General features: G+C 38.0%; 1 protein-coding gene across 4 annotated transcripts in view; it reads left to right on the top strand.

Annotated features, from left to right (window-relative positions):
• The first annotated feature begins 328 nt into the window (after positions 1 to 328).
• LOC127413815 (dynein axonemal assembly factor 9-like) overlaps positions 329 to 13,264 on the top strand; it is a 30,871-nt gene continuing 17,935 nt past the window's right edge. For 3 of the 4 annotated variants that reach the window (XM_051651230.1, XM_051651228.1, XM_051651232.1), the window contains exons 1-23: positions 329 to 476; positions 2,054 to 2,133; positions 2,239 to 2,364; positions 2,473 to 2,597; positions 3,243 to 3,339; positions 4,900 to 5,006; positions 5,983 to 6,060; positions 6,151 to 6,252; positions 6,368 to 6,423; positions 6,536 to 6,671; positions 6,791 to 6,872; positions 6,948 to 6,984; positions 7,074 to 7,158; positions 8,916 to 8,992; positions 9,124 to 9,168; positions 9,325 to 9,370; positions 9,446 to 9,554; positions 9,647 to 9,717; positions 9,870 to 9,920; positions 10,065 to 10,155; positions 10,248 to 10,351; positions 12,873 to 13,019; positions 13,138 to 13,223. In XM_051651230.1, the coding sequence (XP_051507190.1) occupies positions 418 to 476; positions 2,054 to 2,133; positions 2,239 to 2,364; positions 2,473 to 2,597; positions 3,243 to 3,339; positions 4,900 to 5,006; positions 5,983 to 6,060; positions 6,151 to 6,252; positions 6,368 to 6,423; positions 6,536 to 6,671; positions 6,791 to 6,872; positions 6,948 to 6,984; positions 7,074 to 7,158; positions 8,916 to 8,992; positions 9,124 to 9,168; positions 9,325 to 9,370; positions 9,446 to 9,554; positions 9,647 to 9,717; positions 9,870 to 9,920; positions 10,065 to 10,155; positions 10,248 to 10,351; positions 12,873 to 13,019; positions 13,138 to 13,223 (1,997 nt within the window). In that variant the 5' untranslated portion in view covers positions 329 to 417. The remainder of the gene's footprint in view (positions 477 to 2,053; positions 2,134 to 2,238; positions 2,365 to 2,472; positions 2,598 to 3,242; positions 3,340 to 4,899; positions 5,007 to 5,982; positions 6,061 to 6,150; positions 6,253 to 6,367; positions 6,424 to 6,535; positions 6,672 to 6,790; positions 6,873 to 6,947; positions 6,985 to 7,073; positions 7,159 to 8,915; positions 8,993 to 9,123; positions 9,169 to 9,324; positions 9,371 to 9,445; positions 9,555 to 9,646; positions 9,718 to 9,869; positions 9,921 to 10,064; positions 10,156 to 10,247; positions 10,352 to 12,872; positions 13,020 to 13,137; positions 13,224 to 13,264) is intronic. The other variant, XM_051651231.1, reaches the window with a different exon arrangement.

The raw sequence follows: 13,264 nt of genomic DNA, 5'->3' as shown, positions 1-13,264 counted from the left end.
AAAAAGGTTGAGAAGCACTGGTATCCAGCCTCCGAAGGCAGCATTTTCCTGGTTTCGGACGCAGCCTAGGATTGCACGAGACACAGACAAGATTTTTTTCTACCTCAGCGGAGGAGGAGGAGGAAACAGTGTTGTTGTTGTTGTTTTTGATTTTTCGGTACTGGTTTCACAAGCCATCTCGTATTATTAAAAAGTAATTACTTAATTCAACACAAGCAACACTAGTCTTTTTCCACGGGATGCATATTGTCTGTTCTTCCCCACTGTGTAACGCTTACAACCCCCCTCCTTGAGGAGATGGTATGAGCGGTTCTGTGCGCGCTTGTGAGTTGCTCACTTCTACAGTGAGTCGCTCGCTTGGAGACGAACAGCCATACAAATGTGACAGATCTCCAAACGCTTTCTAAATACCAAATAATGAATATGGCTGCTATAAGGAAAAACGGAAGATCTCCCATAATGACCGCTGCTGTAAGGTAATAAATATGTTCGGTGTGCCGGTTGTGTTCTATAGGCACGATTGATTTGTTTTATTTTTCGCAAAAAGTGACGGTTGCGGGCCATCCGTTCGTCTGATTGTTCTGCATCTGATGATATTGAAAGAGGACTCGGTCTAGTAACATTCGACTGAATTGCCTGTAGTTCAATGATAATGTAAACAGGCGCTAGATAATGATCGTTAAGCTACATTTCTAATGCCCCGCCCACCTTTCAGTAAGAAGAATAGAGAGTCGGTTGATTAATATTCCCCTGAGACATTGACTCCATTTCCAAGATGGTGACAGCTCCGTAAAGTCTGTAAACATCCGTTCCCCTTGGCTTTTGTTAAAATGAAAGGATATAGATTTTGCTATATATATATATATATATATATATATATATATATATTTTATTTTTATTTTTTTATTTTAAAGATAACTTGGTCATTTGGTGGTCGTTTCATTCGGCATGACGGTTGAAATTTGAATTCAGTTCTCGAGACATCTTTTATCTAATTTGAAACGAGTGTGTCTATAGACAATTGCTTGTCTCTAAATAGATATTTTTAGACATTATTGTTTGGGAAATACATCAAATCAATTTTAATAGTGTTCTGATGAGTGGTCGACTGAAAACGGTTTACAAGTGACTGATATTGGTGCCTAGAAAGCAGGGTGCCCAAATAATGCCAATAATAGGCCTGCATAATCGAATGTAATGATTACAAATGAGATCTGATATACACAAAATTGCTAAAATTAAAAGAATATATCTAGTCAAACCCTTTCAAAGGACAAACAATTTTGAGTCAGCTGACACAACTGAATAATCATAAGTGGGCGTTGTTAAAGGGATAGTTCACCCAAAAATGAAAATTCCCTCATTATTTACTAACCCTCACAATTTTCCAGATGTGTATGACTTTTTATCTTATTCTGGACACAAACAAAGATTTTTAGAAGAACATCTCAGCTCTGTTGGTCATCACAGTGTATGTGAATAGTGGCCAGAACTTTGAAGCTGCAAAAAGCACATTAATGCAGCATATAAGTAATCCATACGACTCCAGTGGTTAAATCCATGTCTTTAAAAGTGATATGATAGGTGTGGGTGATAAACAGATCAATATTTAAGTCCTTTCTTACTATAAATTCTTCTCCCTGCCCAGTAGGTGGCGATATGAAGAATGTGAATCGCCAAAAATGAAAGAAGATGAATGTGAAAGTGGCGATAAACTTAAATGTTGATCTTTTTCTCACAGATTTCTAAACAGATAAAGACCAGCATTATGCTTACAAGCCAGATTTCAAGAAATGTTGCCCCTGGACTCTCTCAGCAGCTTACTGGACCATATTAAGATAAAGAAGAATAAATTAATGATCTAGTATGTCTTGAACAATAAGCTAAAATATACAAGCCACTTATAGTGGAGATAAGATTGTATTTTTTCCACATTATCCTATAAAGAGTCCTTCTTTGCCCATGTAGATGCAGGATTATATTGTTACATTAGCTATATGGTTTTCTAAGTTGCCACACTGAGTGAATCTAATGCAATGACATGTGTTTGCAGCTACTCCCGCTTGCGTCAGGTCCAGGCTCTGTTGAGGGATGATGTTAATAAAGCTCCAGATTGCATCCTCTGCTCTCTGGGTGAGTTAATTAATCAATATCACCTGTGTCCCTTCACTTATATCATCTTTATTCCAAAGGGACAGGTGGAGGTGGCCTATGCTATGTTTGTGTTTGAATTGTCAGGTATTGACAGCCGCTATAATGAAGGGTGCAGTGAGCTGGCCAGCTACCTTTTCTGTGGCCTGTATAAACAGAACCATTCTGACATGGAGCAGATCCCAGAGGACTTTCCAGAGGAAGTGCTGGATGGTAGACTCCATTGCTTTATGTCATTCTTTGCATGAGTGAAAACATATGTTATACTGTACATAGTACAAGTAGCCTACATCTTGAATCTGTATATTTGCTTACTTCTAGATCTGATCATCCTCATTAAGGCAGAGTGTGTGCATCTGTACTGCAACCCTGTGAATTATGGCTACCTGCTTCCATATGTATCTCACTGGAGGAATCTGCACCTCCACTGTCTGACTGAGACAGAGGTAATGATCTAATGATCACTGCTTTTCATAATCCCCACATCTCTATTAATCGCACACACTCATATCCATCCACTCGCTGTCCCTGTATCCCAAATCTATGACGTACAGGTATGTTCCTTTAACTCAACTTTTAGGACATGGTGCTAGCAATGCCAACACTGCAAAAATAATTTTCTTAATAAGTATTTTTGTCTTATTTTCCAGTGGGAAAAAAAAGAGCAAAATTACATAAGATATATTGTCTAGTAACTTTTATGCTTATAACAAGAAAAAATATTTTCCAATGGGGTAAGAAAAGAAAATTTGGTTCAAAAGGAAAACAAGTTTATTTTTCTTATCCCATTGGTAAATAGTTGTTACTTTTTTTGAGCATAAACCCTACTAAATGTTGTTCGATTACTTTGAAAATAAGACTTAATATCTTTTTTTTTTTTATTCTGCTTCTCATATATTATTTCTTTTTTTAAGGATGTTTAGATATTTTTACCAGAAAATAAGACAAAAACACTAACCCTAACCCAGTAAGAAATGATTTTTTGCTTTGAATGTTATGGGTATCAAGTGTCTGCTAAATCCATAAATGTACATTCTTTTGCCTGTTTTTTCTCCTCCTTTTCTCTCTTTTTCTCGGTCTCTCTCTCTCAGTATGAGGATGAAGAGGTGGCAGAAGAATTTAAGATCTCAAGTTTTGTGTCAATGGTTCAAGACTGCCATTGTATTGGAATTCCCTACAGTTCCCATGGTAAGCATCTGATAAACTGATTTAATGACGCACCAATATGGAATTTATGGGCCAATACCGATAAGCGATATCTGAAGAAGAAAAAAATCAGTTTTAATTTTTATCCTTTAACCTGGAACTGCTAGCTAATTCATTAAAAGCATAAAAATAGGTGTCATTTAAAAGCTTGAAATTTGGACTGCTATTTAAGGTTTGATGTAACATGAACCAGAAATGTGCCTACATTACAGATTTATGATGATTTGAATGAGAAATAAATGACAGTACACTTGCATAAATTGTATGGATTTACATAAGTGTTTACGGTAATCCTGATGACTCAATCATGAATAATGAACTTCTAACAGCTGTAATAATGCATTAAACTAAAATGAGGCAATAAACAGCATATACCATACATTAAACAACAAAACATACAATACAGACCTTAATCTCTGTATACAGGGTGTAATATTTATGCTGGCAGCCAGACTGTGTGTGAAGCAGTGGTTTGTATGTGTAATGTATTCGTGTGCATTGTGCTCATGCGTGTCTCATTTACGGACCCTTATTACAACGCTCATCTGTGACAGTTCCACTGTTAACTTCTAAGATTTGAACACAGCAATCATAATGGAAATAGGTGACATGATGCAGATCAAATAGTCATGAGTCATAACGTCAGAAAAGTCTCAACGCATATTCATTTCACTCACAAACTAGTGTTTTCAACTCTCGAGTCACTCTGTAAGAATTATTTTAAGATCTGTGCACCATGTTAGGTTTTGTTTGGGCTTATTTTAATTGCAATGCTGTCCTGTAAGTAATGATGTGCTATTTCCCACATTCGGTTTATGTTTCATGAAGCAATAAGTGAAAATGATTGCCCCAAACTAACATACATACGTGTTTTTGTCACATTTTCACTTATTGCTTCATGAAACAGAATATGGGAAACGGCATGTTGTTACTTACAGCAGATGTTCACAAATTAAAGGTGCACTCAGTAACTTTTTATTCGTGTCATCTTGGACTTACAGTGACACCTAGTGGTGTGGATGCAGCATCATTTAAAATCAATAGTTTTCAGTTACATATGCCATTGTAGAAATTCACTATTTACAATCAGCCATGATTAACTTAATCCAAGAGTGAAAGTGTCAAATAACAAGACGGTTTCTGAGATTAAGCAAGTAGTATCAGCTGGTCATGTGATTCTAAAATGGCAGCCACCATGAGGCCCTCCCCTTGTAAAATCAAACAGCTTTTATAAGGTTACTGATATGACTAGGGTCCTCATCTCATGTGAGTGGTCATTTTTTATACATATGTTTCAAAATTACAATTCATTTAATTAGGAGTAAAAAAAAAAAAAATGTAATGAGTAAAAAACGGAAATAAACTGTAACAAAATATAGGCCGTATTCCATTATTGCCGCAATAATAATATTTAGATTTTCCCGGTTATCGGCCGCCGATATATCGTGCATCCCTACACTGATTATTACTATGTTGGTGTGGCACAAGCATCATTCGTTCATTTTGTCCATAATGTTAATGATTTATTCGTTTTGTCTGTAGGCCTTGTTAAAAAGTTTGACATGTTCATGTTGGAGAAATGGCCTATCATTCAGGCATTTGCACTGGAAGGAATCGGCGCTGGGGTGTTTTTCACCATGAAATACAAGGTCTTGTATTTATAATTACTTATTCATGACTTATACGCAGGGTTGGGGAGTAACAGAATACATGTAATGGGATTACGTATTTAAAATACAAAATATAAGTAACTGTATTCCACTACAGTTACAATTTAAATCATTGGTAATTAGAATACAGTTACATTCAAAAAGTACTTTGATTACTGAAGAGATTACTTTGCATTTTATTGTCATTTGTTTCATTTAATATTTAGTCCTTTCAGATGGAAAACATTCATGCATATAAATGATGCGATCCAAAGTGCATTTGAACAGCGGTGAAACACTTTCTTATGATGTGTTACATTCATACAAGCAGACAGAGAAGTAAGTTTGGAGCAGAAGAAATAGAAATAAACCTTGTGTAAATTGTCAGCTTTACACTAAGATAAAATGCTATTTCTAGCCATTTTACATGCACGTCACCAGGCACGATCATGTTTTTTTATCAAGAAAATTCACGCTGGATCATAATTTCTTTTTTCTAGTAAGACCTTTGATATTAGGGCAAAAATCATATTCTTGATAATAATGTTTGTATTGTTTTCCTGTAAAAATATCTAAAAATCCTTAAAACAAGATCAATTTGATTCATCTTGTTTTAGAAACAACACTGCATAAGATATTTAAGTTTTTCAGAGAATGTATTTTTAACATGTATTTTGTCTTACTGTACAGGCAGAATTTTTATAGTCAGAACAAGTGAAAAAAATCTACCAGTGCTGAAGAAGTAATCCAAAGTATTTAGAATACATTACTGACCTTGAGTAATCTAACGGAATACGTTACAAATTACATTTTACAGCATGTATTCTGTAATCTGTAGTGGAATACATTTCAAAAGTAACCCTCCCAACCCTGCTTATACATATGTTATTTAATATGGTTGTTACTTGATTAGATTGTCTAATCTGTTTGTTATGGTGTCCTCCATCAACATTGTTTTGTGTCTTCTATTTTATAGCTAACAGATGTGAGTCAGAGACTCTGGCAAATTTATAGCAGATTAGACCCAGTGTCTTTAGACAAGCTTCTCAATGAGGTAACACACACATAAAGCAAAGCATGAGTATTTAATGAGTGTACACATTCATTACTTATTTTACAAGAGTGGACGTGATATCTGTTTTAGGACCTGCAGCTGTTTGAAAGACAGTGGAGTTGCCTGTTCTCCAGTATGGAAATAGAGAGTGCACTGTCCATGCAGGAACTGTCAGAGGCCCAAGTTGCAGAGGTACAGATCTATCTGATTGTATTATAAAACTGCCATTAAATCAGTTGTAATTTAAGAGTCATTTAAAATTCTGTTGTGTTCGAGAGCAGTCATTTCCATTTTCTGTTTCTTCCAGCCTTTCAGAACATATTATTCGCATGGTCTCATTTCCAGCAATATCACAGATAAAAGGTACTTCCAAAACTAACACTAGTTCATGTTTTTAAGACACCCTGAAGGAATTATTTTTAATTTCTCTTTGTCAGGCTCATGATGAATGTTTATTGTTTGTGCTGAATCCCAGTAAAAGTAGGCAGCCGTTTGTCTTGTTTGGGAGTCATTCAGCTGAGGAGGATCTGGAGAATTACTGTTTCACCTTCCCCTCTGAAGGCCACCAGGTTCGCAATACAGGGCTTGGTGGGGGTGTTGCCAAACACATGGTGAGAGAGTGCCACACAGTGGCATAATGACAGTTTACAACACACATTTTACAAGATTTCATTTTTATGTTAATATATATACAACAGTTTAATAGGTCTATTTTTTATCTCTCTCACAGCTGCTACAGTGTGTGGCCCCTAAAGGGCCACTGGCCTGTGCTCGAACCTATTTCTTTGGAAGCACTCACGTCCCATACCTGGGTAAGTGTACTTATGGAAAATGTCAGAATTCCTCTACATTCAGTTGTATATTCATTGGTTTCTCTAATCCAACAGGAAATGACAACACCCAGCAGAGGAGCACTGAGCTCCAGTAAGTACTCCAATAATGCTTGGTTTTGTGAGTTTTCATGAGGCTGTATTGATTGGATTGGTATTAAAGTTAGATGTGGTGTACTACAGGCTGCTTTCACAAATCTACTCAGCTACAGTTCAGTCTGTACTGGCAGGAATCAAATGTTTTTCCATCAACTCCAGCGCTAGTAAGGTAAGCTACTAGCAGCATAACATGAGAGAGCAATATTTGAATGTGAGTAAAAAATAACCATTTCAGAATAATTATACTGGACCACAGTAATTTTAAAGGTGAATTGTGTCATTTTTGTGGCACTAGCAGCATCAAACAGAATGGACCAGTACCACAATCTTTAATATGTGATTGGATTGACAATGAGGGTGTGAGGGATAGACATATAGTCTCTTCAATGGGTTGTACTGCTGTTTAAAGTGTTTTGGCTTGTTCTGCTGATGCAACATTGAATAAAACATCTTTTCCAAAAAATTTCAGCAGACAGAAAAACTCCAGAAAACATGAGTTGTGGAAAAAATTAGATATGATCTATGAACTTTATAACATATACTTTAATGCATGCCATTAAATAGCCTGTTAGTCTGTCCCTCACAGCCTCATTGTCATTCATGTCAAAAATCAAACATGGCACTACTGTGAATAAGGTCTGTTGCAGTCTGTTTGCTTGAGTCCCTGACTGGGCCAGACATAACCACATTGGCTCAACGACTGGCATGTGTTAGGAGTGGGACTCCCTCAGGGTTCCCACGCGTCCTGAAAAACCTGGAATTTTGCAATGCAATTTTCCAGTCATGGAAAATGATAAAAATGCCTAAGTGTCCTGGAAAATAATTATTTGTCCTGGAAAATATTTAGTATAATAACACTGTAATGACTGTGTCGCTAGCAAGGTTTTTATTACATGTACAAGAACGTGGTAACGATCGGGACTAGGGATATGTTTCGAATATAAAAAATTGGTAACGTTTTGTCACAGCTGGCAGCTGTGCATTGTGAGACAACATCAACAGTTGACTGTCATGAATGAAGCCGTCACATACTTTCTCTGCTCATCTGGAGGAAATACAGTAGTTTAATATTTAATATAGTTCAAAATATATATATTTTTCTTTCCTGCATTGTTGTGTTAACCACAAAAATATTTAAGTTGTGAACTTTAGACAATGATGACGGTCGGACTGCTGATTTTTTTTTGGAAAATGAATTCACACCCCGAGGTGGTTGCATGGTGACGTGGCCTTTACACCTCGGGATGTGAATGAATTTTTAATAATTCAACGATATTAGTCCGCTTATAGCATGGTTTCCACATGTACAGGGTAGTATGCAGAAAACACGGATGGTATACATAGCTATAAAACACAGAATGTCAAGGAATATAACATATTTGGGATGAAAAATGTTTGTTGGAATGCACAATTAATCAAATAAAAATCATAATATGTCCAAGTGTGATTATTAAACCACAAAAGGCTGCGATTTAATGAAATGCTGCATGCTTCAGAATGAATGTGTGAAGCTGGTTGCTCATACACAAACACTGCATCATGATCATCATGCGCACTCTGTGTGTGTGTTTTTTGGGTTGCACGAAAATACCAAATCTTCATGGCATGCTCACTGACTTTGCGCGTATGACATATTGTATAGCGCTGTGCTTAATATGTTACGCTCTTAAAATAGGGCCCAACATGTCCTGGAAATTTCCTGGAAAATTTTGCCTTGAAAAGAGTTGGAACCCTGTCCCTGTTTGGTTGTGCAATGGCAGATGGGGGAGTGTTTGAAACTAGTTTTAAAACAGTCAATAATTTTTGCAATTCTGCTTGGTGCCACTGGTGATGCAGAAATTACACACTTCACATTTATCATAGCCTTTGAAAGAATATTGGACATGTTATCTGTTGTAGGAAATTATTTTCACATATTTTTTTAAGGCAAAGGATGTAGCAGAGCAAACATTTCAGCTGGCCTTAGACAAATTTGGGTTGAATCAGTACAGGGGAGCTCTCAGGTATGTAACACCTAAAGAAATGACACTCAGTGGCTTCAAGACATAATTTAAGTGAATACATGTAGGTCTCATTATTATAAACATTTTCTGCTTGTGTTGTGAATTAAATCTCTACTTACTGTTTAATTCAGGTCCAAGGCTGTGTTTAGCATACAGGCTGTTAATAACTTTGGAATGTGAGTTCTTATAAACATGCACACACAGCTATTCCTTTGCAGCTTACACTGTATTATTCATTTTCTTCTTTCTGCTCTTTCAGTTGATTGATACATTTATGATACTGTTGTCCATAAATGATACATGTAAATGATAAACAATATCCCTTCACACAGAATTATTCCACTCAGTGATGAGGACAGTCACTTTCTGGTTAAAACTGTGAGTATAGAAGTTGTTTTTCACCCTAGTCGTAGGTTATGATTGTACTGCAACTGAATCCTCATTCCTCCACAGGCGTCCATGGTGGTGTATGATGTCCCAGATCTCCAGTGTGGAAGAAACCTGGGATCAGTAGTTTTCTCTGAGTCATTTCTAGACTCCAGCATTTACATTCAGCAGAGAGGTAAGAATTCTATTTGTGAGAGTATTCAGTTGGATGTTTAGTATTGATAAACACATGGCATGTGAGATTATAAGGCATCTCATGTCCTGCAGATGGCACTCTTTCCTCAGACAGCTGTTTTACTGTGCTCACCTCCTCAGTTCCTCGCCATGTCTGCTGGCTGGTATAGTGCACTCACTGTCTCTCTTTTTACATGCATGCACACACTTACATTTACATTTCTGTTTAGCTACAAATTTTGCTTGTGGACATTTCTGAAGATGTGTTTGAAAAAAATACAGAATAAATTGATTCATTGACTTCTCTATGTTACAGGTGGATGAGGCTGATGTGCGAATGTCTGAACAGGCTCAACATCTGCTAAAGGTTTTTTTTTTTTTTTTTTTTATGTTTCACAATACAATTGCATGTGTACAAACTATAGAAGGTACCTCTGTCATGTTGTACTACCTGTATATGCTATAATACGTGTGTGTGTGTGTGTGTGTGTGTGTGTGTCTGTAATTACAGGAAGTGGATGGTACATGTCTGGGCATTCCTCTGACAGTTAGAGACTCTGCCTATATGTTCTCCAACAGCCTGCTGTCTACACCCGAGGAAGGTCAGATTCCACTCCGTCATGAGTCATTGTCAATTCAAGCAGTCATTGTGAATAGGCATTATTGTTTTTCTAATGGTTTTGTTGTCCTGTAGGGAAGCTCGTTTTTTTCTCAGAGGGTATCCTGTTTGTACATCCACATCATGGCTCCATCACACTCTCTATGAGTCATATCAACACCATTAAACTCTATGACGGGGTGAGCAGTGCTCTCATTCACATATATAAATACAGTGGCCTCAGAAAGTATTCGGACATACTTTAATATTTTCTGAATGTCATTGCAGTAGATAACATAGCAAACCAAGTTTCATCTGCAAACATATGATAAGCTGTTCTCAGAACTAACTTCACATTTCTGAGACATAATACAGGTGCATCTCAATAAATTAGAATGTTTAGGAAAAGTTCATTTATTTCAGTAATTCAACTCAAATTGTGAAACTCGTGTATTAAATAAATTCAGTGCACACAGACTGAAGTAGTTTAAGTCTTTTGTTCTTTTAATTGTGATGATTTTGGTTCACATTTAACAAAAACCCACCAATTCACTATCTCAAAAAATTAGAATATGGTGACATGCCAATCAGCTAATCAACTCAAAACACCTGCAAAGGTTTCCTGAGCCTTCAAAATGGTCTCTCAGTTTGGTTCACTAGGCTACACAATCATGGGGAAGACTGCTGATCTGACAGTTGTCCAGAAGACAATCACTGACACCCTTCACAAGGAGGGTAAGCCACAAACATTCATTGCCAAAGAAGCTGGCTGTTCACAGAGTGCTGTATCCAAGCATGTTAACAGAAAGTTGAGTGGAAGGAAAAAGTGTGGAAGAAAAAGATGCACAACCAACCGAGAGAACCACAGCCTTATGATTGTCAAGCAAAATCGATTCAAGAATTTGGGTGAACTTCACAAGGAATGGACTGAGGCTGGGGTCAAGGCATCAAGAGCCACCACACACAGACATGTCAAGGAATTTGGCTACAGTTGTCGTATTCCTCTTGTTAAGCCACTCCTGAACCACAGACAACGTCAGAGGCGTCTTACCTGGGCTAAGGAGAAGAAGAACTAGACTGTTGCCCAGTGTTCCAAAGCCCTCTGTTCAGATGAGAGCAAGTTTTGTATTTCATTTGGAAACCAAGGTCCTAGAGTCTGGAGGAAGGGTGGAGAAGCTCATAGCCCAAGTTGCTTGAAGTCCAGTGTTAAGTTTCCACAGTCTGTGATGATTTGGGGTGCAATGTCATCTGCTGGTGTTGGTCCATTGTGTTTTTTGAAAACCAAAGTCACTGCACCTGTTTACCAAGAAATTTTGGAGCACTTCATGCTTCCTTCTGCTGACCAGCTTTTTAAAGATGCTGATTTCATTTTCCAGCAGGATTTGGCACCTGCCCACACTGCCAAAAGCACCAAAAGTTGGTTAAATGACCATGGTGTTGGTGTGCTTGACTGGCCAACAAACTCACCAGACCTGAACCCCATAGAGAATCTATGGGGTATTGTCAAGAGGAAAATGAGAAACAAGAGACCAAAAAATGCAGATGAGCTGAAGGCCACTGTCAAAGAAACCTGGGCTTCCATACCACCTCAGCAGTGCCACAAACTGATCACCTCCATGCCACGCCGAATTGAGGTAGTAATTAAAGCAAAAGGAGCCCCTACCAAGTACTGAGTACATATACAGTAAATAAACATACTTTCCAGAAGGCCAACAATTCACTAAAAATGTTTTTTTTATTGGTCTTATGATGTATTCTAATTTTTTGAGATAGTGAATTGGTGGGTTTTTGTTAAATGTGAGCCAAAATCATCACAATTAAAAGAATCAAAGACTTAAACTACTTCAGTCTGTGTGCATTGAATTTATTTAATACACGAGTTTCACAATTTGAGTTGAATTAATGAAATAAATGAACTTTTCCACGACATTCTAATTTATTGAGATGCACCTGTACTTTTTAACTAACTTGTCCCAAGGCAATATTTAGTGGATACTGTAAAGTGAGCTCCGAAGTGCACACAGTTGTCTTAGCAGAGTAGCCACAACTGTAGTTAATCACTTTAACCGTGGCGGAATGACCCGCCCCTACCTCTCGCCATCGCCGCCCAACCTCTTAGGGCCGTCCTTCAGCCAGGCTTACAACGGGATTGGTCAGGAGAGAGGAGAGGTGCAAATTAATGAGCCTTGTTTGGGCAGTGGATGAAGAGGCACACACTCCTCGCTGGTCCAGGAATGTAGTGGGGAGGGTCCGGCGTGAGTTAGATGCGACGCTGGGGATTGGATGCCAGGCCACCCTTCCCCTCACACGCCACGGCCCCAGGGAAGTCGAGTCGCTTAGAGGAAACCGCCTCTCGCGTCTGGATCCAGAAGCGGAGCGCATCGCGGCTGCCAGACCTCGCCCATTATACCTGAAGTTTACCTTTTTCATTACCACCTATCCTTCACATAGACCCATTAACTGCAAGGGCACCAGATTCCCCTTTTTTGGACACCTATCCCCATGGACACTTTATTCCCCATTTTGAACATTATATGTTTATTATTATTTGCTCTCCGAGGCCTAAAATAACACCCACTGTGTCTGTCTCTCGTTGGGAATGTTCCACTAAGTGTGACAACACTTTTTCCAGAATTTATTATGTAACAAACTTATTTTTGTGAAATATTTTGTCAACAGTGTTGGGTTTGCACTAGCTAAATGAAGGTATTGTTTTCACAGGGCTCTTTGTCTGATATTTCAATGCTGTTCATAGAGTATCAGACCTCTCTGCTACCACACCTTCCATTTCCTTTACACAGCAATGAGCACTCTCTGGCCATCGCGCTACTGCCTAGAACCAAGAGCTCCAAAAGTTTCTATTCACAGGTACCTCATGCACACATATACATTTACAACATCTAGGTGTAGATTTTAGTGGGTTTTAGGATAGTTGTTGTATTCTATTTAGTGTATAGTTGTAAATGAGTCATGATGTGATTTGCAGGTCCTGCCAGCTTGGCGTAAGTCAGATTCTGGGCTGAGAGTGCAACATGTGCTCCATGATCAGCTGAGCCCTGAGCACAAGAGCGTGTGAGTTAACACTTCATTCTGCATCAGCTCAGCCAACAGCA

This window comes from Myxocyprinus asiaticus, chromosome 23 (genome assembly GCF_019703515.2).
Source record: "Myxocyprinus asiaticus isolate MX2 ecotype Aquarium Trade chromosome 23, UBuf_Myxa_2, whole genome shotgun sequence".
Lineage (NCBI taxonomy): Eukaryota > Metazoa > Chordata > Actinopteri > Cypriniformes > Catostomidae > Myxocyprinus > Myxocyprinus asiaticus.
This window is presented reverse-complemented; position numbering and strand designations above follow the sequence as displayed.